Below are 26,078 nucleotides of genomic sequence, written 5' to 3'. Positions count from 1 at the left end.
CTAACTAATTATGCTCCTAATTTTACCTACTTCACATAGGAATGTTTTAACTTGGAACCTCTCATACCCTGCCAAGACCTTCATAGAAGCCACTGTGGAAACCCTTGCTGCCCCAGATCTGGCAAGAGCCTTGGTTAAATCCTCCCGTATCTGTACATCCTGTCCTCATGGCATACATAGAAAAGAAACTGGATCCCAGTTCAAGTCTTTCCTTATTCCATCTTCCCCACCTCCTGCCCTTCCAAACATCTATCATCATAGCACCTCCTAGGCACTGTGTTTAGAACTACAAATAAAGATTGAAACAGTCCCTCAAGGGGCTCACAGACTAACAGCAGAGACCGGTATACAAATAAACGAATTGTAATACATAATGAAAAATATTACATTATAGTGGTTACCATTCATTTAATAGTCACTCTGTGCCAGACACTGTCCTAAATGTTATACTTACATTGTTTCTTCACAACATTCCTTGAAGTAGGTAGCATCATTATTATTCATGTTTACAAGTAATAAAACTAAGGTTCTGGGGTATTAAATAACTCCCCATGGTCATACAGTAGTTAGTGGTAGAAGTAGGATGTTAGTTCAGACTATAGGACTCCAAGCCCATTCATGCACTTAACTACCATATGCTATGCCTCCTTTGAAACATATAGGAATAAAATGGTAACAGCATCTGGGTTGGGTTTTGAAAAATGAGAAGAAATTTGTCACGCAGATTGGGCATCAGGAACATGTAAGTCAGATACATAAACCAAAATTGTAGGTTCTAGGAATGAATAAGCCATGTACTTTGCAACATAGGTCTGTCTTCTTATAGCTACTGACCACTGAAGGCAATGACTATTTTCTAAATGCTGGGAAAGGGAGCTAGAAGAAAGTAGAAAGTTATTCTCATTTAGAAGCTAAAAGAAATATACTCAGGACTCATGTAGGTATAGACATACTGAGAAGTATAATTTTATGGTTCAGCCAACTTACCAGTTGACTAGGCTTCTCTGGGCCCTTTGGAGCCTTGCTGCCATTTACAGTATTATTTTATAGGAAAATGCATACTAAACAGCTGATTTGAAAATGTTTTTGGATATAGGTTATGTTTTCACTTGTTCTTGATGTGATATGTTCTGGTGGATGTTGTAGGAATAGGTAAATTTATTCCAGTCTAAAGATAATTCATTTATGCTAAAAATTAAATACTTTTTTATTAAACAGCTTTGCTGAATTTTTATGATGTCATAATAGTTTTAATATGCTTTATGTCCTTAAAATCTCACAAAAGTAATTCTGGTCCTATTTGCTTAGTAAGTTTTCTACATAGAGCAAGTTTTCCCTTTTTTCATTAAGCTTTCTAATGGTAATTGCTAAACTGGGTGTAGATCCTTTGGATGATTATTTTAATCTTCACAATTATCCTGTGAAAATTATTATTCCCATTTTATAGTCTGAGAGAGGCTAAATAACATGTCCACAGTCACATGATCAATAAGTAGCAGAAGCTTGAAGCAGGACTTTCATTTGACTGCGATGTATTAAACTTAGAATGAAGTAAAACCAAAACAAACTATACTTTTTTTTAAAAGAAAGAAAAAAAACCTTTAGAGCATTTTTGTTCATTAATAAATACCCTGTCTTGTTCTAGACATAAGGAAACAAGTTTGTAAATGATGCAGACATTTTGTGAGACAAAGGAAAGAAAACTGTAGGAGTGTAATATGGAGCCATGAATAAGACCCATACAAAAATGCATACCACAGGAGTATCTATTTCTTATAAGTGGACCTCAAGCTTGGCTCTAAGGTTTTCAGCAGTCAACACAAAAGAGGGGGAAACCTAGTCACTTTAAATATGTCAGAGAGAATGTATAATGAAAACAGACCAATTGTTAGGAGAGCCACAACTATGTCTGATGGTGAGACCAAACAACAGTTTCTTCATTGCTTATCTGTGAACGAAACCTTCGAGTATGATCAACTATTACAGACCAGCTGTTATCCTTAATATTCTATAGTAGAATGTGTTCATAATCATAAAAATTGAACAATTTAAAGAACAAACTCTTTAAAGACTTTTGATAGAAGTACAACATGGAGGAAAGTGCTCAGGTGACAAGTTTAGAGCTCAATAAATTATCACAAAGTGATCACACCCATGTAACTTCCACCCAGGTCCAAGAAATAGACTCAAAGCCCCATATATACTCTCTTGCAACCACTACTCACTCCCTCCTCTTCAAAGATAACCATGATCTCAACTTTAATACAACAGTTTAGGCTTTTGAATTTTATATAAATGGCTGCTTATAGTATATATTTTGTGTCTTGCTTCTTTGGCTTTAAATTGTGAAATTTAATCATGTTATTTTACAATGTTGCTATAGGTTATTCATTCTCATCACTGTGTAATTTTCCTTTGTATAAATATACTACAATTTATTTATCTTTTTGTTGGTGAACATTAGAATTATTTCCAGTTTGGTCTGTTAAGAACATTGCTGCAAGTGATTATGCCATTTTACACTCCATGAGCATTGAAGACAGTTCTTATTCTACATCCTCATCAACATGTAGGATTGTCTGTCTTTATCTAATTTTAGTCTTTCTTTGTCTGGGAAGAGGTTTCCCATTATGGTTTTAATGCGTACTTGGGTAACTTTTCCCCCAGCACCTAGAACAACGTTGCCCTGTAATAGATACTCCATGGGAAAAAGAATTTAACAAATAAATGATTTCAAAAGGCTTTGCTAATAAGGTAACATAAAAGCTGTGATAGGAATGCTAAGAAGCTTCCTGATGTGCACAAATCAGTGGAGGGGCGCCTGGGTGGCTCAGTCGTTAAGCGTCTGCCTTCGGCTCAGGTCATGATCCCAGGGTCCTGGGATCGAGCCCTACATCAGGCTCTCTGCTCAGCAGGAAGTCTGCTTCTCCCTCTCCCACTCCCCCTGCTTGGGTTCCCTCTCTCGCTGTGTCTCTCTCTGTCAAATAAATAAAATCATTAAAAAAAAAAAAATCAGTGGAAAGAACATTCCAGGCAGAAGAAACAACTAGCACAAAGACCTTGGGGGAATGTAGTGGACTTCATGAGAAATCATACTAATGTGGCGGGTACAGTATAGTGGAGGGTGGGGGAAAAAATGGTATGAGATAAGATTAAAGAGATGGTTGAGGTCAAATCCTATATAGTGCTTTTTTGCCAGGATAAATAGACTCTGTTTTATTCTTGGTTCAGTGGGAAGCCTTTGGATGGTTTTAAGCAAAGAGTGATGTGATCTGATTTGTCCTGCCTGCTATATGGTGAATTGATTGTAGGAGAGCAAGACTAGAAACAGGAAAATGGAGGCTGTTAATATAGTCTAGGTAAGAGCAAAGGTGGCTTAGAAGGATGGGAGAAGTGGAATGTATTAAAGATAAGTTTTAGAGGTTGAGAACTTGCTGATGGATTGCATGAGGGACATAAGATAAAACAGTCAGTGACTCCAGAGATTTTTGGCTTGACATCTGAGTGATTGGTGCCATTTACTGAAGTTGGGAAGGGTAGAATATCAAGAGCTCTGTTTTACAGTTTATGTTAAAATTGAGATTCCTATTGAACATTAAAATGAAAATACGAGGTGGTCAATGGATATGTATGAGGTTCTAAAAAGATGTTGGGGCTAAAAATAGGTATAGTAGTTATTGGCATATAAATGTTATTCATAGGTAAAGGGAAGGGGTTCTAGGAGCAAATTTGTGGCACTCCTGACCTATAAGATCAAGAGAGCCAATAAAGGAGATCAAAACTACCAGTGGGATAGGGGGGAAACAAGCGACTGTGGATACAGGAGCCCCAGAAAGGAGACTTTCAAGAAGGGAGCATTTCAACATAGTTATTTTTTTTTAATGTTTTATTTATTTATTCATGAGAGTCAGAGAGAGAGAGAGGCAGAGGCAGAGGGAGAAGCAGGCTCCCCGCCTAGCAGGAAGCCTGATGCGAGACTCGATCCCAGGACCCTGGGATCATGACCTGAGCTGAAGGCAGACGCTTAGCCATCTGAGCCACCCAGGCACCCTCAACATAGTTATTTTAATTAGATTATAAACTTCCCTGGTCCTCCTGAAGAATGAATGTATTAGGAAAGATATCTTCAGCATTTTTTTTTACCATTTATCAGACAATGATGGATGATTTATGAAAAAAACTGACAAGAGGAATTGTCACTGAACAATTACTGAGACCCCCCCTTCCTGAAGAACTTAAAGAAATGTAAGCTGTTTCAGGACAAAGCTGTCCAAAAAACAAAGCAACATAAAACACTATTATAGGATGCTATAAATAACATACAACCCAGGTAGATGAAGCCAACTTTCATTTTAAGGATAGCCTTTGTGCTCATTCCCAGTTACCCAGGTCTTCTGTCATCCTGTTTTCTTTGTTGAGGAGACAGTTTTTTAAGTTATCATATGTTCCAAGAATCTTCTTTTTTTTTTTTTTTTAAAGATTTTATTTATTTATTTGACGGAAACACAGTGAGAGAGGGAACACAAGCAGGGGGAGTGGGGGAGGGAGAAGCAGGCTCCCCGCCGGGCAGGGAGCCCGATGCGGGGCTCGATCCCAGGACCCTGGGATCATGACCTGAGCTGAAGGCGGACGCTTAACGACTGAGCCACCCAGGTGCCCCAAGAATCTTCTTTTATTTCTACCAGCCAAATACAAAATTAGGAGTTTGAATAAATAAAAGGAAATCTAAAGAAAGCCCATTCTGAAGTTTGACTTAGAAAATATTTATACGTAAGTACTCTTTTTTAAATTCTGATAACTGTTTATGTATGCTTGAGCTATAGATTTAGTAAAATATCTACCAAAAAGTATTTTGAATGCCCTGTCCATTATTAGTATATTTAATGTGTATACTGACTTGTTATTAAACTAGAATTTTTGAAATGAGGAACTTTCGGAATCAAATGACAGACTACCCTTTTGTAACTGTGAATCTTTTTTCCCTTGTTCTACATTCCCAGTTTAAAAGTAGTTAATAAAATCACTTGAACTTGAATATATTTTATTTTATTTTATTTTATTTTTAAGATTTTATTTATTTGAGAGAGATAGAGATAGCAAGAGAGAGCACAAGCAGAGAGGAGAGGGAGAAGCAGAGCCCTAGGCAGGGCTTGATCCCAGGATCATGACCTGAGCCAAGGCTGACGCTTTAACCCACCTGAGCCACCAGGTGCCCCGAACTTGAATTTTTTTAAAGAAGCTTAAAGATTCATTTAACATTGATCTTCATCTAGCATTAAAATCAGAATTTTTTTTTTTTTAAAGATTTTTTATTTATTTATTTGACAGAGAGAGACACAGCGAGAGAGGGAACACAAGCAGGGGGAGTGGGAGAGGGAGAAGCAGGCTTCCCGCGGAGCAGAGAGCCCGACGCGGGGCTTGATCCCAGGACTCTGGGATCATGACCTGAGCCGAAGGCAGACGCTTAACGACTGAGCCACCCAGGCGCCCCTAAAATCAGAATATTAACGGTAGAAAAAAACTTAGTAATTTGGCTCTAATTATTGGCAGCTATTTTCTTCTCTTTATTTCAAACTGAATAGTAATATTTTTGTTTTTTTAACTGTATGCTTATTCTGTATTGACTGTTTCTACCAGTCTTTATTTCCTTTTAAATCTTGCAAAACCCCAAGTATATTACCTAGTTCACAGAGGATAACCTAAAAAAGAATTTACATTTTTACAAACTGCATTGATAGCAACAGTGTACTGGTGGAGGCAGAAATAATCTTTTGTACTGATGTCTGTTGATAATTGAATCTTAATTTTAGAATTATTGTTTAAAAAAGTTTCAATACATGGAGTTATAAGCTTTCATGCATATTGTTACAGTAAAAAGTGCCCAGTTTCCCAATGTGGCAACTTCTTAATAAAAAAACATATTCCCTTAAATTTGTTTTTTCTCTAGTTAAAGCAATGTAAAGTATCATGCAGGAGCTCACAAAAGCCTCACTACAAGAAAATTGTTTTTTTTCTGCTGCCAAAAGGTCTTATGTAGATAATGAAAGATCATATTTGTACTCCTATGGAAATTGCTTTAAGGCTCTTCAAATTAGGGACACCCGGGTGGCTCAGTTGATTAAGCATCTGCCTTCGGCTCAGGTCATGATCCCAGGGTCCTCGGCTGGAGCCCCGCATCAGGCTCCCTGCTCAGTGGGGAGTCTGCTTCTCCCTCTGCCTGCCGCTCCCCCTGCTTGTGCTCTCTCTCTCTCTGAGAAATAAATAAAATTAAAAAAAAAATGCTCTTCAAATTAAATGTTTAGCTCTGGGCACCTGGGTGGCTCAGTCGTTTAAGTGTCTGCCTTCGGCTCAGGTCATGATCCCGGGGTCCTGGGATCAAGTCCTGTATCGGGCTCCCTGCTCCATGGGAGCCTGCTACTCCCCCTGCTTGTGCTCTCTCTTTCAAATAAATAAATAAAATCTTTTAAAAAAATGTTTAGCACTGTTTTTAAATTTTACAACCTCCATTTATAGATTAAAAATCCATTCTTAATGACTTCTTTAAATGGGGGTTGTTATTCCTATTCCTCTTATATGTTCCATTTAATCTCAGATAATTAGTTTATTTTATTTGAAGTCATAAGATAAAACTGTACAGTGTACAATATTTAATGTCTACAATAATATCACTGTGTAGAAGACATAAAGCTGAGATTTCAGATTCACATTTTTTTAAGCCAGACATGTTCTTAAAGTTTACCTAGTTTTTCACTTGCTAAATGAGGAAGCTGAGGGCATAAGAGTTAAGGGACTTACCCGAAGTTATACAGCTAGTTGGTGGCAGAGACGGAACTACTGCCCAGGCATTCGGACTGATCTCCTACATCCCTCTGCCCTGCCACAGTCGTGCCGACTCACTGAACTGTCACATGTGAGATGTAGGAGGAGTTCCACAATGGTTTAATTAAATTAATTACTTCTCTCAGATGGGAACCTAATGTCTGGTTAGTAGAACTTTACTACCACCTAGTATTCTTTACTTTTCTTCCAGCATCAGGTTCTGGATTTCTCTTCCATCTGAAACTGGAGAATTGGTGTGACTTGACCCTTTAGATTCTGCCTCAGTTTCCAGTAGGTGCTATACTAAAATCTTAACTTTTAAATATTAGATGATTTTCTGAAAACAGAGGCAACTGAGATTTTCTAGCCAAATTTGACATTCCCAGAAACATAGAACTAGATAAAAATAGTTAACCCAATTTCATATATACCTATTATTTAAGAAATACAAGTTTACCCAAGGACATAAATCATATCAGCTATTCAATACATTCTGTTGCAAGAGTTTATTATTTAAGTTGTGACCAAACTTCCAGGAATTGTTTCTAGATTAATTTTTTAAAATCTCCAAGGCTGTACATCTTTCCATTTATTCTTTGCCTCCAAAAAGAATATATAACACAGAGAAAAAACTATAATAATCCCACACAGGGTACCTTACTTTTTTAATTTTTTAATTTTTTTTTTATTCTTATGTTAATCCCCATACATTACATCATTAGTTTTAGATGAAGTGTTCCATGATTCATTGTTTGTGCATAACACCCAGTGCTCCATGCAGAACGTGCCCTCCTCAATACCCACCACCAGGCTAACCCATCCTCCCACCCCCCTCCCCTCTAGAACCCTCAGTTTGTTTTTCAGAGTCCATCGTCTCCCATGGTTCGTCTACCGCTCCGATTTCCCCCGTTTCATTCTTCCCCTCCCGCTACCTTCTTCTTCTTCTTTTTTTTTTCTTAACATATATTGCATTATTTGTTTCAGAGGTACAGATCTGAGATTCAACAGTCTTGCACAATTCACAGCGCTTACCAGAGCACATACCCTCCCCAGTGTCTATCACCCAGTCACCCCATCCCTCCCATCCCACCCCCCACTCCAGCAACCCTCAGTTTGTTTCCTGCAATTAAGAATTCCTCATATCAGTGAGATCATATGATACATGTCTTTCTCTGTTTGACTTATTTCACTCAACATAATACCCTCCAGTTCCATCCATGTCGTTGCAAATGGCAAGATCTCATTCCTTTTGATGGCTGCATAATATTCCATTGTATATATATACCACATCTTCTTTATCCATTCATCTGTCGATGGACATCTTGGCTCTTTCCACAGTTTGGCTATTGTGGACATTGCTGCTATAAACATCGGGGTGCTCAGGGTACCTTACTTTTTATTCCAGACTTTTAGACCACTTTCCAGTTTTATGCTGTATTCATAGAAGGGGCTGGTGTTCGACCCAATTACATGCCTCTATGCATGTATCCTATTCCTACTATAGGTAAAAAAAGATGTTTAAATTTGCTAATGAATATATGTGTTTCTGATGATGACAATTTCATTGAAGAACTAGAGTTGAATCCTCAAACATGACAAAAAAGATGGGTCTGGTAGAGGACGGTAAGGTGAGATAATGAAATCACTTAAAAAAGGAAAATTAAAAATAAAAAACAAAGTAAGAAAGGGAATTAGACCCTAGAGAGGATGAGATACCCAGGAAAGAAGCCTCTTAGGGGTATTGACTAGGGAAGGATAAGCCTCAAAAGAGTTAAGAGATTTTTAGGATGAAATCTGGGTAAACAGCCAATTTAGAGACTATAGAATCAATCAGAAATGAGGGATTTGAATCTGGTACTCAGAATTAAAGAGCCAAATAAATAACCTTAAGAGACAATGTTCCACTGGCCAAGGAACAGGACCAGTTAGAATTGTAAAGTCAGACTTGGATACAAAGCTGTGTCAGATGGGATATTTTTCTGATATTGTGCCAGATGCTATGCAAAGTACAGTGTAGTCTTACTCTCAAGGAATTTACAATCTGAAGGGGAAAAGTGGAACAGTTAATTTAACAAAGACTGTATGGTTGATACTGATAGTGAGTACTTAATAGTTCAGAAATGGGAGATAACACAGCACATAATTTTGATTAAGAGTTGTTGTACTGTCCTTGATGCTTAGGGACAAGCTAAACTGTGAGTTCCTTGATGGCAAAGATTGTGCCTTATTCAGCCTTATATTTCTTAGAGTCTTTCAAAAATCCTAACACAGTGCTATGAACTCATGGATTCAGTCAGTTCTCTTGGTATTCAAATTGTCCTGAATCTGACCAGTAGAAACTCTTTCAAGTATCTCTTTTTTTCTCTCTCTCTCTTGCTCTTCTTTTCTTTTCTTTCCTTTCCTTTTCTTTTCTCTTCTTCAACTAGTATCTATTTTTTCTATAACCCCATTAGTCTTTGAGCACTTCTGTGTTTTCTGGTACTAAGTGGCAAGGTTTTTTTTTGGTTTTTGGTTTTTGGGGTTTTTTTTAAGATTTTATTTATTTATTTGAGAGAGAGAGACACAAAGATAGCGATAGCACAAGCAAGCAGGAGCGGGGAGGAGAGGGAGAAGCAGGCTCCTTGCCGAGCAGGGAGCCCGATGCAGGGCTCGATCCCCCCCAGGACCCTGGGATCATGACCTGAGCCGAAGGCAGATGCTTAACCGACTGAGCCACCCAGGCGCCCCACTAAGTGGCAAGTTTTTAAATAGTACTTTACAGTAAACGAGAATAGCTAGATTTTCAAATGCATTGTAGTGAGACAATGTCTATGAGTACTAATGTATAAATTGCTTAATAAGTGGTTCCAACAATTAGATTGGAAATGGAAGTCATAAAAAACCACTTAAGGGAAACTGGATGTCAGATACCACTTAGGTTATGAGAAGTAAAGGCAGATGATAATAAGCGTTTCCGTTTTTCTTTTTCTTTAATATTGATTGATTTTAGGGAGATAGAGAGTGGGAGAGGGCAAATGACGGGAGGGGCAGAGGAAGAGGAAGAGGGAAAATCCTCAAGCAGATTCCTCACTGAACGTGGAACCCGACTCAGGGCTTGATCCCAGGACCCTGAGATCATGACCTGAGCTGAAATCAAGAGTTGGCCACTTAACCAACTGAGCCACCTAAGTGCCCCAATAATAAGCATTTCTTAAAGAAACTAGAACTAACTATAACACCTGTAGTGACAGGTTTTATAGTTGCTTATAAAGCAGTTCTTAAATAGATTTCATTGACTAAGGATAGAAGAGACTTATTCCATTAGCATTCCCATGAAAACACCATCTAATAGCATATTCTTCTATCTTAGACATGAGAAAAATAAGATATAAATGCTTAAAACTATTTCAGGCGTACCTCGGTGGCTCAGTCAGTTAAGCCTCCGATTTTTCATTTCAGCTCAGGTCATTATCTCCGGGTTGTGAGATTGAACCCTGTATTGGGCTCAGCACTGGGCGTGGATCCTACTTAAGATTGTCTCTCTCCCCTGCAATGAATTACATGGTTAACAGTTGACTTAGACCACACACAAATAAACCATATAATTAAAAAAAAAAACCATTTCAGTAATATGTATAATACCAATAAGATTTTAACATGACTACAGAATTAGATGTACTTGTTAACATTTAAGTGAAACTAATAGGATATGCTTAAAGATTTCATTCAGCCTGATGTGAGCAACCAAATGAGCTACAGTTTTAAAGTCCAGTGAACTTACTCGTATACTCAGGTTTCAAGACTTGTGTATTCATTTTTAAATTTTTTCACTTATTCAAAAGCTGATTATCCTGGGGCTCCTGGGTGGCTCAGTTGGTTAAGCGTCTGACTCTTGATCTCAGCTCAGGTCTTGATCTCAGGGTCATGAGTTCAAGCCCTCTGTTGGGCTCCAGCTGGATGGGAGCCAACTTAAAAAAAAAAAAAACTAATTATCCCTACTCTTCATCTAACTCTTACTTTCTCCGTTCATTATCATGCCAGTATTTCTAAACACATCCATAAAAGGGAGAAGAGAGGAAAAATTATAGATATATGTGTAATTTATCAAATTCTTAATAACAGTTCCAGATTATTTTGTTTGTTTTTTTAATTTGATGTTTAGTTTTGTTTCTGAATTTTGTGTCTTTGTTCTCCAAAAAGAACTTACTACACATGGTTGAGAAACTATCAGTTTTGGAACATTGGGCTTAGAGTCAGGAGACCTGAATTCTAGGCCTAGTTCTACCACTGATTAACTATGTGCCCTTAGGATGCCAATTTACTTCATATATTCATTCAGTCAGTGAGCATTTGGATATCATTTAGCTCCCAAGCATGCCTCAGGCCTTGTCTCATTTACTGCATCCTAAAGAAGTCATGCTAAATAATCTTTAAAGTGCTTTCCATCCCCATCCTGTGCTAGTTATCTAAAAGTCATTGTCCCACTTGTGAAGGAATTCAGACTGGTAGGGAGAACAGTCTGTATGGACAGTGCTGTGGTAGAACCACGTGGCACCGTGGCCTAGAAATGTGTCCAAAGTCTCTGGGCGTGGAGCTACCTAAACTATGTCGAAGGAGGAATAGAAGATAGCCAGGACATGCAAGACTGTTGAATCACAGATCTGTACCTCTGAAACAAATAATACATTATATGTTAAAAAAAAAAGAAGAAGAAGAAGAAGAAGGTAACAGGAAGGGAAGAATGAAGGGAGGGGAAATTGGAGGGGGAGACGAACCATGAGAGACGATGGACTCTGAAAAACAAACTGAGGGTTCTAGAGGGGAGGGGGTGGGAGGATGGGTTAGCCTGGTGATGGGTATTGAGGAGGGCACGTATTGCATGGAGCACTGGGTGTTATACGCAAACAATGAATCATGGAACACTACATCAAAAACTAATGATGTACTGTATGGTGATTAACATAACATAATAATCATAAAAAAAAAGAAGATAGCCAGAAAAAGGAGAGTAGAAGAGTATTTAGGTAGAGAGGCCATCATATGCAAAGGTTTGGAGGCAAATAACGAGCTCAAGAGAGAGAGAAGGAGCAGCTATAAAATAACAGGGAAATCAGTAGAGAGGGACACTTCTGAAACCAGAGGCTTAGCCTGATCAGTTTGTCGTGTGTGGTTCTGAAAACAGCTTTCAGAGAGATTGATCTGATGGCCGAGGGTAAAGCTTTCTTAATCAAACGAGAGGAAATCCAGAAAATAGAGTCTTCTTCCTTGATTATGCTTTGAATTATATTCTCTTTAAGACCTTGGCCCAAACAGTGCATTTGAGAGCGAGTTTGAATCTATTCAGTTTAATTTAGATATTCTCTTCCTATTATTCAAGCTACCCAATACTTCACACTTGTTTTTTAGTGTTATATATTCTTAAATCTAAAAGTCCAGTTTCTTCAGCTATGCCAAGATTTTGAAATATAGCCAATCATTTTTAAAACCTTGTTTTCTTTTGCAACAAGTAATTCAGTTTTAAAATGCTAGTTTTTAAAAGAAACAATAACATCGTATTGACAGTTTTTCAAACTAGGAATGTTTGTAAATGTGTTCTACAAACTTAACTAAGTGTCAACTAAAGGAGAATTGATAAAAGATGAGCTAGCTCCCTCAGATTTACAAAAACTAAAAATTTTAAATTGTGGTTGGAAGTCTTTAGTGCAGTAAATCATGTGCCTTTCATGGACCCTATCTCACAGATGCAGTTGGACTTGAGATAATCAGATTTTCACTCCCCACGAACTGGACAGCTAAAATGTCATACCAATAATATGTGTCAAGACTTAGTGCTACTTTGCTGCCTGTCTGATTTAAGTTGTTGTGGTCAGTCTGAGGAACCTGTGATATGATAAGATAGCATTCATGAGGTCATGTGGTTTACAAGTGCCCAATCTTAACTAAGCAGCCTATGAGCACCCCAGAATGAGGAAGAGAGGGATACTAACCTTTTCTGTTTGAAAACTCATTTTGTGTTCAGTGACAAAATAGTGTAGGTCTGTGGCTATACATGTATATTATGTATTTTTAAAATTATTTTTCCATCAGGAGTTAATTTTAGTTTCTGGAAAAAACTGAATGTTACAAATGCATTCATCTTTTACTTAATACTTCTGTCTAAAGCAGAATATTTTTACTGCAAATATTTTCTGCCTGTTAAAATGAAGCTGGAGAAGGTAGCCACCACTTCATTTTTTCTGTTGAGGAAAAAATTGGATGTTGAAGATTAAACATTGTTGGTGAATTTTTTTAAGTCAAATTTTCTACATTTCCTAAATAGAAAATTATTTATTTTCAATGTGGCAATATCTCCATTGGAAACATACCCATAAAATATATATATTTAAAATAGGTTTATTTGAGATATAATTCACATATAGTACAGTTCACCCATTTTAAGTGTACAATTCAGTAATTTTTAGTATATTCACAGAGTTGTGCAGCCATTATCACAATTTTAGAATGTTTTTATCACTCCAAAAACTAATACCACTCCCATTAGCAGTCATTCCTCATTTCCCCCATGCTCCCTTCCCCCAGCCCTAGGCAACCACTGATCTACTTTCTGGCTCTACAGATTTCCCGATTCTGGACATTTCATGTAAATGGAATTATACAATATATGGTCATCTGTGACTGGTTTCTTTATTAGCATAATGTTTTCGAGGTTCATTCATGTTGTAGCATGTATCAGTACTTCATTCCTTTTTTTTTTTTAATTTTTTTTTTTAAGATTTTTTAAATTTATTTATTGGAGACAGAGAGAATGAGAGAGAGAGAGCACATGAGAGGGGGGAGGGTCAGAGGCAGAAGCAGGCTCCCTGCCAAGCAGGGAGCCCGATGCGGGACTCGATCCAGGGACTCCAGGATCATGACCTGAGCCGAAGGCAGTCGCTTAACCAACTGAGCCACCCAGGTGCCCTACTTCATTCCTTTTTATTACCTTGTAATATTGTATCAAATGGGTATACCACATTCTATTTATCCATTTATTGGTTGATGGACATTTGGGTTGTTTTCACCTCTTGGTTCTTATAGATAATGCTGTTGTGAGCATTCAATGTACAAATTTCATTGTGACCATATGTTTTCATTTGTCTTGAATGTTACTAGTGGAATTGCTGGGTCATATTGTCACTCTGTTTAATCGTTTGAAGAACTGCCATACTGTTTTCCAAAGCAGCTGTACCATTTTACATTTCCACCAGCTGTGTATGAGGGTTCCAATTTCTCCACATGCTTGCCAATACTTGATATTATCTCTCCTTTTTGTTACAGCCATCCTAGTAACTATGAATGTCATCTCATTTTGGTTTTGATTTGTGTTTTCCTGGTCTGGTGGCTAATGATATTGGGCATCTTGTCGTATGCTTATTAGCCATCTATATCTTCTTTAGAAAAATATTTACTCAGATCCTTTGCCCATTTTGTAATTGGGTTGTCTTTTTATAATTGAGTTGTAAGAGTTCTTTATATACTTTAGATATAAGTCCCTTATCAGATAAGTGATTAAAATTTGAATAAGAGAGACTGAGAAAACCTATGATCTTAGCTTAGAGAAGAATGATTCCTCTTAATGGTTCAATCCAGATAGAAAAGAAGTACTTTGTTTTGATGAGGATGTTTTACTAAACATTTGAATTTTTTCAGTGCTTCAGCTGAAGGTTAAATCAAATGAAATGTACTTTGATGTAGCTTTAAAAGTTCAGAGTGAAACAAGTGTGAAGTGATTTATTTCCTGTAATTGGTCATAAATTTACATAGAAGCTCATATATTCCTAACCTCATCACCATTGACATTATAGTACCTTCTAAATAATGTTAATGGTTTCAATTTTATCAAGATGTGTCAGCTGCCAGGAAGAGTACCATGCAGTTTCATTTTGTTTGCCGTAGTATACTGGATAAATCTAAGTATACACTATAGAAAGACTAAGAGTTCTTTCTAAATGACTTAACTCTTCCCCCTCTCTCCTTCTCTGGTAACAAATGCACAATATAAATTTCTTCAGTGCCAGACTTTCCTTTCCACCTTTTTCACTTATTATTGTGGGTACATATATCTTCTTTGCTTTTAAAAGCATGAGTTTTAACTATTGCATTTTATACATTTAACACAGAATCTGTATGTTTTTTAAATTTTAAGTGCTTTATCTGGTTTTTAAAAATAATTTACTTAGCTTAAAGCCAGAACCACTTTCAACATTGTCTATTTTGTATTATTTCAAAAAAATTCTTGAGTTTTTCAACTTAATCTACTTTTAAGTACTCTAGGTCTGAATTTTTGCTCCTGTCTGTGTAATACAATGATCAAAAAGTCATGACCTCCAATTGATTGCTTTTATTGGTTTCCTGTTCTGATTCACTGGAAATCTTTTGGTTTGGGTGCTTATGGCTAGTTAATCTTTGTCATGTGTCCAATTCATTTTTGAAAAAAGCTGATAATTGAGAATTAATCTAGCACATCATTTCCCTTTTACATTTTGAAAACTGAGAACACTATTAAACTATTATGTAAGGATTTCAACAAAATTACTGATTATGCTTTGGAGAAAGAAAGCAAAGCCTCTAGAACTTAGAAATACAAATCTTTGTGATTATTGAACTTTATGTCCATCTTCTCATATAAAATTTTATATCTTATACATCACTTACAGAAATGTTACATTTAGCATTAACAAGGATAGTTCAGTGTTTTACAAAGATTGATTATATAAACCCAAATGTACAAATAGGAGCTTTTATAATCTGATATGACTCAGTCTTGGAAACTTAACTGTATCTGTTTTGCAGTTCGCTTGGTATCACATGACTCACTTAAATGGTTTAAACCCTGTCTGGTAGTGATCAAAGTTCATTTGGTTAGGGGTTTTTTTGGTGTGTGGATGACTTTTTTCCACTTTGTTGTGGACTGATTGTCTTTCAGAATATTCAGTGCAGCCCTTCTTATTCTTTTGAATCTCAGAAAGTGGTAGTTGTCTGTACAATTCAGCCTCCAGTCACACACGGGGGAAATTTTCTTAACTTGAAATAACTTGAAATAAATAATATGCATGGAAGCACTTTTAACTGTAAAACCTCATATAAATATGAGTTTATTATTAATTTTATTACCCCTACACATTAAAATTGAGGAAGGATAATCTGTTGTGTCTCTTTAAAATCAACTGCAAAAATCAACCCAAACCTTTTCAAGTTACCAGTGTTCTAAAATTACTAGAAGAAAGTGGACACATAGAGAACATGTGTACTCTATCCACATGGACACTAGCCCAGGTGATCAAATTTCTCAGCACAGATTTCTCTATTATTTATTAGGAAGTTATATTTAAAGGCTACAAATCTTTAAAGCTATAACATTTCTCTGTTTTACAAAAGAAACTTCTATCTTAACCTCTAGAGGTTTAGCTAATGAAGTAGACTAATGAGAAATTTTTTAAATACTTGTGTATCTTTAATGATTATGAAGTCCTTTGGGCCTTCAGAATATTCATTCCTCCAGGGTTTTCTCCCTGCTTTCAAATTTTACTGATAATCTTTATGTGAAATAGCTGTAATAAGTTTTAATACTAGTTTTTAGTGTTTGAATTTTTACTATCATGCAATTAGAAACTCTGCTATTTCCTGTCAAAACCTACGTTCATCAGACTATGAACATGACAGTTTCCTGTTTTCTTATTAGCTATACTGCCTCTTGTGCTATATTCTTCATAAGTTGTATAATATCTTAACACTTTCTTTTTCTAATTACTAAATACTTTCTTTGGGTAGGTATTGTTGAATACATGCAGAGAAATCTTAAAATCCAATCTCTTTGAAGCTAGTGAGAGGTTAAGATTTTGTTAGCTTTTTAAGCTGTAATGAGTATGTCAGCATATCTTAAGTATTATTTAAACAAATTCTGTGTTTTTATTTCTTTACTGTGTCTCTTCATGCCTAACATGATGAAGCAGTCCATATCAGGTAAGAAACAGTGCATTTATTGGGGTCTCGTATATTAGCACTCCCCTCTGTCTTCTTCTTCTTCTTCTTATTCAAAAAGGGTGAGATGAATAATTAGTACCGGAGGGCTTTCTCGAGAATCCTGTTATCTTTTCAGTGTAGTTCATCCATATTTCTTATGTGCCCACTCTTGTCAAGTCAGAGTACTGAGTTCTAGGATACAAAAAGGATTAAGAAACAGTCTGCCTCTGTAGAGGCTAACAGAAGTGGTAGTGTGTGTGTATAGCAGCCATCCAGACGGTGCTGATTTTAAGTATTCATTATAACTTGGAAAAAACTTACCCATAAATAATACACTCAAATATATATATATGTGTCAATCAATACAGTATTAAAGTTTATGAAAATATTTATGCCTATTGGTGTATTAAATATGCTATAAAATTATTAAAATGCTAATATTTTAACTACTAATATCAAAATAATACCAGAAAACAAAAAAGAAATACCTTTAAAATGTAAAGGAAGCAGTTTTTATTTTTTTGTTTTTTGTCATTGGATTATTTGGGGTTTTGTTATGGTGAGTGTAACTGCGTATCAAATGGTCAGCTACAAATGAACTTGGAAATGTTTTTGAGAGATTTTATTGATGACCTTATTTTTTTAATGTGCATGTTTTTTATTATGGAAATTTTCAAATGTTCACAAATGCAAGGAGGGTAAGTTTAATGAACTTTGTGTTATCTATTACTGAACTCCAAATTTTTCTCCTTTTTTTTCTTGTTTTTAAATTATTTTTTTAAACTATTTAAATGGAATCATACAGAATATACTCTTTAATATCAGGCTGCTTATGGGCGCCTGGGTGGCACAGTTGGTTAAGCAACCGGCTCTTGGCTTTGGCTGGGTCCTGATCTTGGGGTCTTGAGAGTGAGCCCTGCATCAGGCTCAGCACAGAGGCTGAGTTTCTCTCTCCCTCTTTCCTCCCCATCCTATGAAATAAATAAATAAATCTTTAAGAAAATCAAGGGCTGTAAAGCTAGAACTGTACTCCTAAAGTTAGACATGTTATCCTTTAAAAGGTATAGTCTGTCACCTGAATATGAAGCTGATCCTCACAATAAAGTTTGAATTTGAAGGTTGACATTTGATAGGAGGAGGAGGAGAGAAGGCTCTGACTCTGTTTTATAAACACATATGTTCTCTCACTTTGTTATAAACTGAGATGTTGAGATGTCTAAAACTGGATGGTGTTCCTCAGTGATGTATCCTCTGAAACACTTACCCCATGGGAACTAGATTTGAAACTAGATGGTGAAGGTGTCATATCTTAAAATATTTATTAGCCTTCTAGTTCTTTATATTTTCATTTATTCCCCCCAAGTTAGTTGTGTGTCCACATTAGGCCATTGTATTTTTAAAATATGACAGTGATAATGGCAGGGATAAATTAACAAGAACATCTTAAGTTCAAATTTATTTACCCTTACCAAATTTTCTTAACATGATCCTGATATAGTAAATCCCTAAATATGACCCATTTAGAGCAGTGTCTCTCAGAATGTGATCTATGGATCATCCTATTCAGAACTACCTGGAGGGACACCTGGGTGGCTCAGTTGGTTAAGCCTCTCCCTTCAGCTCAGGTCATGATCCCAGGGTCCTGGGATCAAGCCCCTCATTGGATTCCTTGCTCAGTGGGGAGCCTGCTTCTCCCTCTCCCTCTGATTGTAGCTCCCCCTGCTTATGCTTTTGCTCTGTCAAATGAATGAATAAAATCTTTAAAAAAAAAAAAAAAAAAGAACTACCTGGAGTACTTGTTTAAAATACAGATTCCTGAGTCCTGCCTGCTGAGTCCAGGTGTCTGAGAGGAGGGCCCAAAAATCTATATATTTTAAAAATAAATCCCAGGTGGTTCTTATATATAACACAGTTTATTAATTGTTGATCTGGAGAATTAGGAAGTCAAAGGGTGCTGTTAAACATCATCAACATTCTCCCAAAAGTAAGGACTCCAGAATTAGATTATGTGTTATATTTTTCTAAGACCTCTTCGAGTACAATAGGCTAACATTATTTAAAAACTGTATTTCAAGAGAGAGAGAAACCAAGAAATAGACTCTTAAACTATAGAGAACAAATGATGGTTAACAGAGGGAGGTGAGCAGGAGGATGGGTGAAATAGGTGATGGGGATTAAAAAGGGCACTTGTGATGAGCATTGGATGATGTATGGAAGTGTTGAATCACTATATTGTACACCTGAAACTAATATAATACTATATGTTAACTATACTGGGATAAAAAGAAAACAAAAGAAACTCTCAACCATCCCAGCAGTAATCAAAGAAACCAAGTGACAATAATAGTGCATATTATGATGAAGAAAAATATGTAATGGTCATGCTGGCCAAGGCTGGATATAATAGGCATGCTCAAATATTCCTGGTGGCAGAATAAAAGCTATTGAAAATAAATGTGATCGTATTTATTAAGAGAAAAAAACATAAAAATCCTTTTTCATTTGCTTCCAAATAGCTAGGTGATGACAACACAGGAATCCACTAAATTATCCCCTGTAATTACAGTTTTTTAAATGTATGTTGGAAATTTTTTCTCAGAATTTTGAAGGCCTTGCTCTACTCTCTTTAGAGTTGAGAAGTCTAATATCATTGTGATTCTTTTTTTTTTAAGATTTTATTTATTTATTTGAGATAGAGCCAGAGAGCACACAAGCAGGGCAGAGAGGCAGAGGGAGAGGGAGAAGCAGGCCCCCTGCTGAGCAGGGAGCCAGGACCCTGAGATCATGACCTGAGCCGAAGACAGAGGCTTAATGGACTGAGCCATCCAGGTGCCCCTATCGTGATTCTTAATCTTTTATATACAACATGTTTTTGTTTTTGGCTGGATGCTTTATCTTTTCTTATTCCCAGTGTCCTGAAATTTCACTGTGAGGTACCATCGTATAAGTCTACTTTTATCCATCATGATGGATACTTGATAGGCTTTTTCAGTCTCAAAGCTCATGTCTTTCAGGTCAGAGAAATTTATGTCTGAAACCTCTTTTAGAGCATTCTGGTTTTTTTGTTTTTGTTTTTTTTTACACATGGATGCAGTTTCTTAGAGGAAATAAATGATTTTTAAAGAGTTTTCTTTTCACCAATAGTCTGTTTCCTCCTAGTTGCCTTTTTTTTTTTTTCCTAGCATCTCTTAGGTGCTTTTTTCAAATATTTGACTCCCTGCTCAAACTTTAGGCGTGGAGAACTTAAAAAGCTGGCAGGAAGTTCTGAATGCCTGGATAGGGTTTGTTGACTATGATCTAGCTGAGACACTTCTTTGGGGAAATCCCAAGATTCACCAGAGAAGAGTCCCTTTGCTTAAAATTCCAAAGAATCCTGGTCCCTCTGTTTTCTTGGTGAATCTCAAAAGTACTTCCATTCACATTCAGTGACTTTAAAACCTGTGTCTAATTTCACCTAGAAAAATAATACTTTTTAAATCTTTTTCATGATATGAGTGTGTTACTGGCATTTCACAAAGTTTAGTTGTTTTGTTGTTGCTTCATAAAGATGTCCCAACAGTCTTTCACCAAAAATTAGAAAAGACAGGGGGCTGCAGAAGGGTATGCTAAAGTATATATATGTACTTTTCAAGAAAGAGAGTCAGTAGCTTTTGTCAGATTCCTGATCCTATGATTGATTCAAAGGAGATACCAAACAAAGCCAACCAAACAGACCAAACATTGCCTAAGTAGTGGTCCTTACCCTGGGATGTGCATCAAAATTATTCAGGTCTTTTGAACATATACATTCCTGGGTCCTACCCTATACCAGGAGAAAGTTTCAGGAAAACGCATTTAAACAGGCTGCCCCTTGTTTCACCCACCAGGTAGTGGATTTGGCTGCGAACAGCTTGGTTGTACTACTGAAAGATTGCATCCATTTCTGTATACCAGACACACACAGGCAGTTGTTCTTTGTTCAGAAGCACTTTTATTGTGAATAAGAATTACCATTTCAGGTAAATCAACTCCTTTCTGACTCAGCCTCATTTGATTTGAACAGAATATCTACCACAGTGATTTCTCAAACTGAGCTATAACAATCTCCTGAGATGCTTGTAAGATTGTTTCACTCTCGGGGCGCCTGGCTGGCTCAGTCAGTGCAGCCTGTGACTCTTGATCTCAGGGTTGTGAGTTCGAGCCCCATGCTGAGTGTGGAGATTATTTAAACAAATAATAAACTTCTTAAAAAAATGTTTTACTCTCCGGATTTTGATTCCTTAGATCTGGGTATGGATTCTGCATTTTTAATAATCATCTTTGGTTATCCTGATGGAGATGATCAGTGGACCATATTTTGAGATATGCTAATCTGAGTGTGCTACCAATAATAATATCTGTGGAAGTGGGTATGTAGGGTTGAGAAAATTGTCTGGTTTTTGTTGTTGTTTAAATATAATTAGCTCCTAAAAGTCTAGTAATAGGATCAGCAGTACAGCTCTTAGATCCAGACACCCAAGACTGCACGTTAGAGGGCCCAGCTCTGGCCTTCCTCTAGCCAAACCTCTCTTCACAGGACATCCTCACCTGAAGTTCAGCCCCTTCTAGAGCACATTAGAGGTACTTAGTACCCTGGAGTTCCTGTGCAATTGTCCCCTTTCGGGGCATAGACAGGCCTCCTTCCTCTCAGAACCAGTGAGCACACTCCTAGGTCTAAGAGATAATGAAGGGATAGCTTCAGTTTTACCAGAGAATCCCTTGCCTTCACCTTTTTCTTCTCCAAAATTCCTTTATGCTATTGCTATTCTTTATTAGCAGTTCTCAAATAAAGAAGCTTTAGTTGTATCCCCTTTGACGTTGAGGAAATGACCCCTCCACCTAGAGTTAGTTTTATGTAATATTTTGAGGTGACTTATTACATCTGATAAGAGGCTGCAGTTTTTTAGTTGCAATAAAATCTGTTAGAGCTACAGCTTTCCAAACAATTGGGAAGTTGTGGTTCCCCTGCTGTACTCCTTTGGTAACAGCCAGGGAAAAGGAAGACACGTGTTCCAGATTATTTCTTCAAAAGGGTCTGGGAAGAAAAGAAAGGAAGAGATTAACTGACTTAATCTAACACTTGGAGCTCCAAGTTGTGTATTGCAACGTGGTGATAGGATGTTGCATCAGCACGTGACAGTTGTAGTAAGGCAGTGGGTATGACAGCTATCGAGAGGTCCTTGTGGCGCTTTGTGCCCTTTCCCTAAAACTTCAACTCCGAGGTTAGATCCTTTCTGCCCTGCCAAGGGAGACGGTGTTACTTAAAGTACCTCGTACCTCACTGTAATTTTATTCTCTTGGCCCAGGGCATAGGGATTTCTTTAGGGTTGAAGGTCTGAGGCAGACATCACTGTCCGGAGTCTCAGCATCCTTCTTGTTTCCCGTTGTTCACAACCCAGCAGGGAAGTGCTGACGTTTCTTCACTTCTTCCCGGAAGTCTGTCAGGAGAGCTGGCAGGTGTATGGCAAGGCTGTAGTGTCTTTACTCTCAGAACCGTTAGTTTTGAAAGTATATGTAATATTTCCTGAATATTTCACACAGGCTTTATCTTAAGATTTGAAAGATAGTGAGTGACCAGGAATTTGTCCCTGAGAAACAAAGTTGAAGGTTAATAGTAATGAGAAGGGTAGGAGGCATGGGACCTATTTCAGCCAAATTCTTGCAAGTCAAGGGAGATTTTGGTAATTAGTTTTTTTCAATTGTTGTTTTGGTTGTTTTGTTTTTAGCTCTTCTGCTCTATTGTAGGAGAAAATTCATGGTGTGTGGGAGAAATTAAACAAGTGACCTTATCAAAATTAAATTTCCTATTTAAAACCTAAGCTCTTGAGGACGACAGGGCTGACGTCTCAATTATATGGTAGTAGAAGTGGTAATATCCATGGCGGCGGGTTTGGGAGTTTAAGGTAACTTAGGCAAAGAAACAGGAGATGATAGAAAGAAGTCACCTTTAATCCTGAAAAAGCTGGTTTTGGAGAATGTGGTTTAGATTGGTGACAACAATGGATTTTTCATTGCTGAGCTCTAGAATTAGTCAGACTTGCCCACCCAGTAACAGGTAGCATGTGATGTCCACATGAAGGTCTGGCCATGTGAAGCTCCTGGGATAGCCAGAAGCTGGTTCTGAAAGGTGGAAAGAGAAGAGAAATAGCTGAGCAATACATGCCATTTCTCTCCCCTATTCCCTCACGAGAGAACTTGCTCGTTCTCCCTGGGGAGGAGTAGGGGAGGGAAGGCAAAATTATATACTACTCATTCCTCCCATGCAGAGAGAAATCTCATTAGTAGGAAGACGCATTCCTGCCCAGAGTGACTGATAGTGGTTTGGTGGTCTTTGGAATATTATAATAGGATGGAGATTCATACCAAGTTTTCAGTATTTGTAACTGATTTTCATTATTATGGGGACATGCTCTTGAGGCAGTGTGTGTGATAGTTCAGAGTATGGTCTTAAAGTCCACATCTTCTAGATATGCATGCTGAAATATTTACGTAAAACTGATAGAATGTCTGGGATTCACCTCAAAGTAATCCAGGGACAGGAGAGGTATAGTGTAACAGGATTGTCCATGATGTTAGTTGTTGAAATTAGGTGATGGGTGCATGGAGTTCATTATATTATCTGTAATATAATGAAGGTTCAATTTGAATCTAAATTTTGCTATTAGCTATGTGTCCACAGCAAGTATCTCTACCTGAGTTTCCATTTCCTAATTTCTAATGAGGATGATAAAATCTACCACATAAGACTCTTGTGATAATTCAATTAAAATAACAAGTTACGTGCCTATTACATAACACATAGGAGGCACATAAAAATTGATAGTTACTATTTTATCTACAAATGGCAAAAAAAAAAAAAGTCAAGGTATCTTCTTTCTTAAACATGAAACATTTGCTTTCTTGGTGTGTGTGTTTCCCCTAGTTGAGTATATTAACTTGGATTTTGTTTTGACAGCTCAGGTGCCTAAAAGGCCAGAGGGTCTTCTCAGGCCAGCCTCCTTTTGATGGAATCCACATTGTCAACCATTTAATAGGAGATGATGAATCATTCCATTCCTCTGATGAAGATTTTATGGATAATTCCTTACGGGAAAGTGGTGTTGGTTTTCCTTTGCACAGAAAATCTGGCCCGATGTCTTTGGACCCCACTGTGGCAGATGGTAGTGAAAGCGAAACAGAAGACAGTGTGTTGGAGACAAGAGACGGCAACCAAATGGCTCGAAAGGAGCAGCCCCCAAGAAGAGAGTCGTACTCAACCACTGTCTGACCATCACTGTGACCTAGACTGTGGGGTTTTTTAAGGGATCAGTTATATGATTAAGGGTTTTTGGAACATACCTGTTTCATATGTACATACGAATATATATATACATATATATATATATATATTTTACAGTCTTATCTGCCTTTTTATCTTTGCCAAATCTTCACCACTGACTTACCATTGCCATAAAGTAGACTGGAATATGGTTAATGGGAAAAATAAGGTTCTAACAGTATTACTGAATATTAATGTTTCTTGTTTAGAAAATGCAGTTTATATGTGGGAAGCATTTTGGAGTTCAGGACTATGGAAAATTGAATTTTCTTCAGACAAAACTGCTCTAGTGCAATATTTCATGCTCATTCAACAAATTGCATATTTATTAGTTTGTTTTCAGGGCAGCTGTCTACAAACATTTGACCAAGATATACATCTAATTTATCTTGTGTTTTTGTGTTGGGGGAGTGTTTCTGGGTTCTTTGTTTTTTGTTTTTTGTTTTTCAGTTAAAATTACTGCTTTAGTAGTGGGCCACTGAAAGCTCCCAAATACAATGCCTTTTTTTCCCCATATAATTTTACAAACACAAATGAATGGTCATCTGTCTTGAGAGTTTTAAGTTTTGTTTTAATTTTAATTTTTTTGTGCATATGATGCTTCCATGTGTTGCCTACTGGTCAGAGTAGTAGGTTAACTACAGATAAATGGGGTTTTTGTACATATTTATAAATTTACATCACCCACATTGAAAATCATTTTATATGGAGAATGTACATGTTGCCAAATGACTGCCTTCAGCATTCTAACAGGACTTCTGTAAATACTAGGTTAAAAGAAAATTGAAAATAAAACCAAACACTAATATTTTAATAGCTTTAGTATTTTGCTTAGCATTCAACACTAGCAGATTCATAAGTGAACTAATGCTTGTTCAAAAACACTACTGGTGACATATTTTGCTTCATGTGTATATAACAATAAATTTTTCATGATTAAAGAGGTTATAGCACGTATTACTAAGTGCTAATATCTACTTAATATAATTTAAGCAATGGACTGAGGTCCAAGATACACAAAAATTGTATCTGCAAATAATCTATGAACATTATCTTCAGATTCTCTAGTTAATCCATAGATAAAGCCATAAGAATTCTTTCCTACCAGTTCTTCCTTTTTATCATCTAGACTTTTTTCCCTGGAAACCTGAATGCCTGTCTTTGATAAATTGGTGGAAGCACCAAATTACACTTAGAGTACGTAAAGATAACAAGAGTGTGTTGACTGGATGCTTTCCACTTCCATTTTCATCAGCAGCCTGTGGACAACAATAGCCTTCAAGGATAAGAGGAAAGTAGAATTCAGTATATATGGAGGTACACTTTTGTACAACATGGTGCCTGCAGAAAAACAACTTTACATGACAGAATGGAGTAGAAGAGACAAAATCGTTTTGTGTCTAAAGCCAGAAGTTAAACTTTATGGTACATGATAAACTAGGCTTTTCTAGCAAGCCCTTTGTCGCTATCTGCTTGAGAAACAAGATTGAAAATAGGCCTGTTGTGTCCATATCACCAGGTTAAATTTTAGTGGTTAAGTAATTTACCTGTGGTTACAATTTAGTAAGTAGCAGAGCCAAAGTTTTAATTAAGATCTCTCTGACACCAAGCTGAAAAGGTTCAGCTAATGAATTTCTCAATTCTCTGCTTTTCTGACAATTAATGTGATTTAAATGTGTTTCCTGAATATATATAGATCTGTATCTGGGTATAGATGTATCAACACTCAAACTCTGCACAGCTCTACTAGAATCGTCTGGTGCTTTTAGGATTCTGTTTTGGGGTTCATTACTGTCAGCCTAGAAGCTCTTGATGCCCAGGTAAAATGAGATGAGTCATGGCCACATGATTGGTTTCACCCCCACAATAAGAAATCTATTGATGTAGACCAAGGGTCAGCAACTACAGGCCATAAGGCTCTTCCAGCCAGCTTCCTGTTTTT

The 26,078-nt window shown here is 37.0% G+C and overlaps 1 protein-coding gene across 1 annotated transcript in view; it reads left to right on the top strand.

Annotated features, from left to right (window-relative positions):
- Window positions 1-24,888, top strand: part of EVI5 (ecotropic viral integration site 5) — a 173,707-nt gene extending 148,819 nt beyond the window's left edge. Inside the window, exon 20 of the mRNA XM_021689953.1 lies at window positions 23,774-24,888. Coding sequence (XP_021545628.1) covers window positions 23,774-24,085 — 312 coding nt within the window. The 3' untranslated portion in view covers window positions 24,086-24,888. The remainder of the gene's footprint in view (window positions 1-23,773) is intronic.
- Window positions 24,889-26,078: the final 1,190 nt, after the last annotated feature.

Source organism: Neomonachus schauinslandi, chromosome 4 (genome assembly GCF_002201575.2).
Source record: "Neomonachus schauinslandi chromosome 4, ASM220157v2, whole genome shotgun sequence".
Lineage (NCBI taxonomy): Eukaryota > Metazoa > Chordata > Mammalia > Carnivora > Phocidae > Neomonachus > Neomonachus schauinslandi.
The sequence above is the reverse complement of the archived record's forward strand: the minus strand, read 5'-3'. Positions and strand labels throughout refer to the sequence as shown.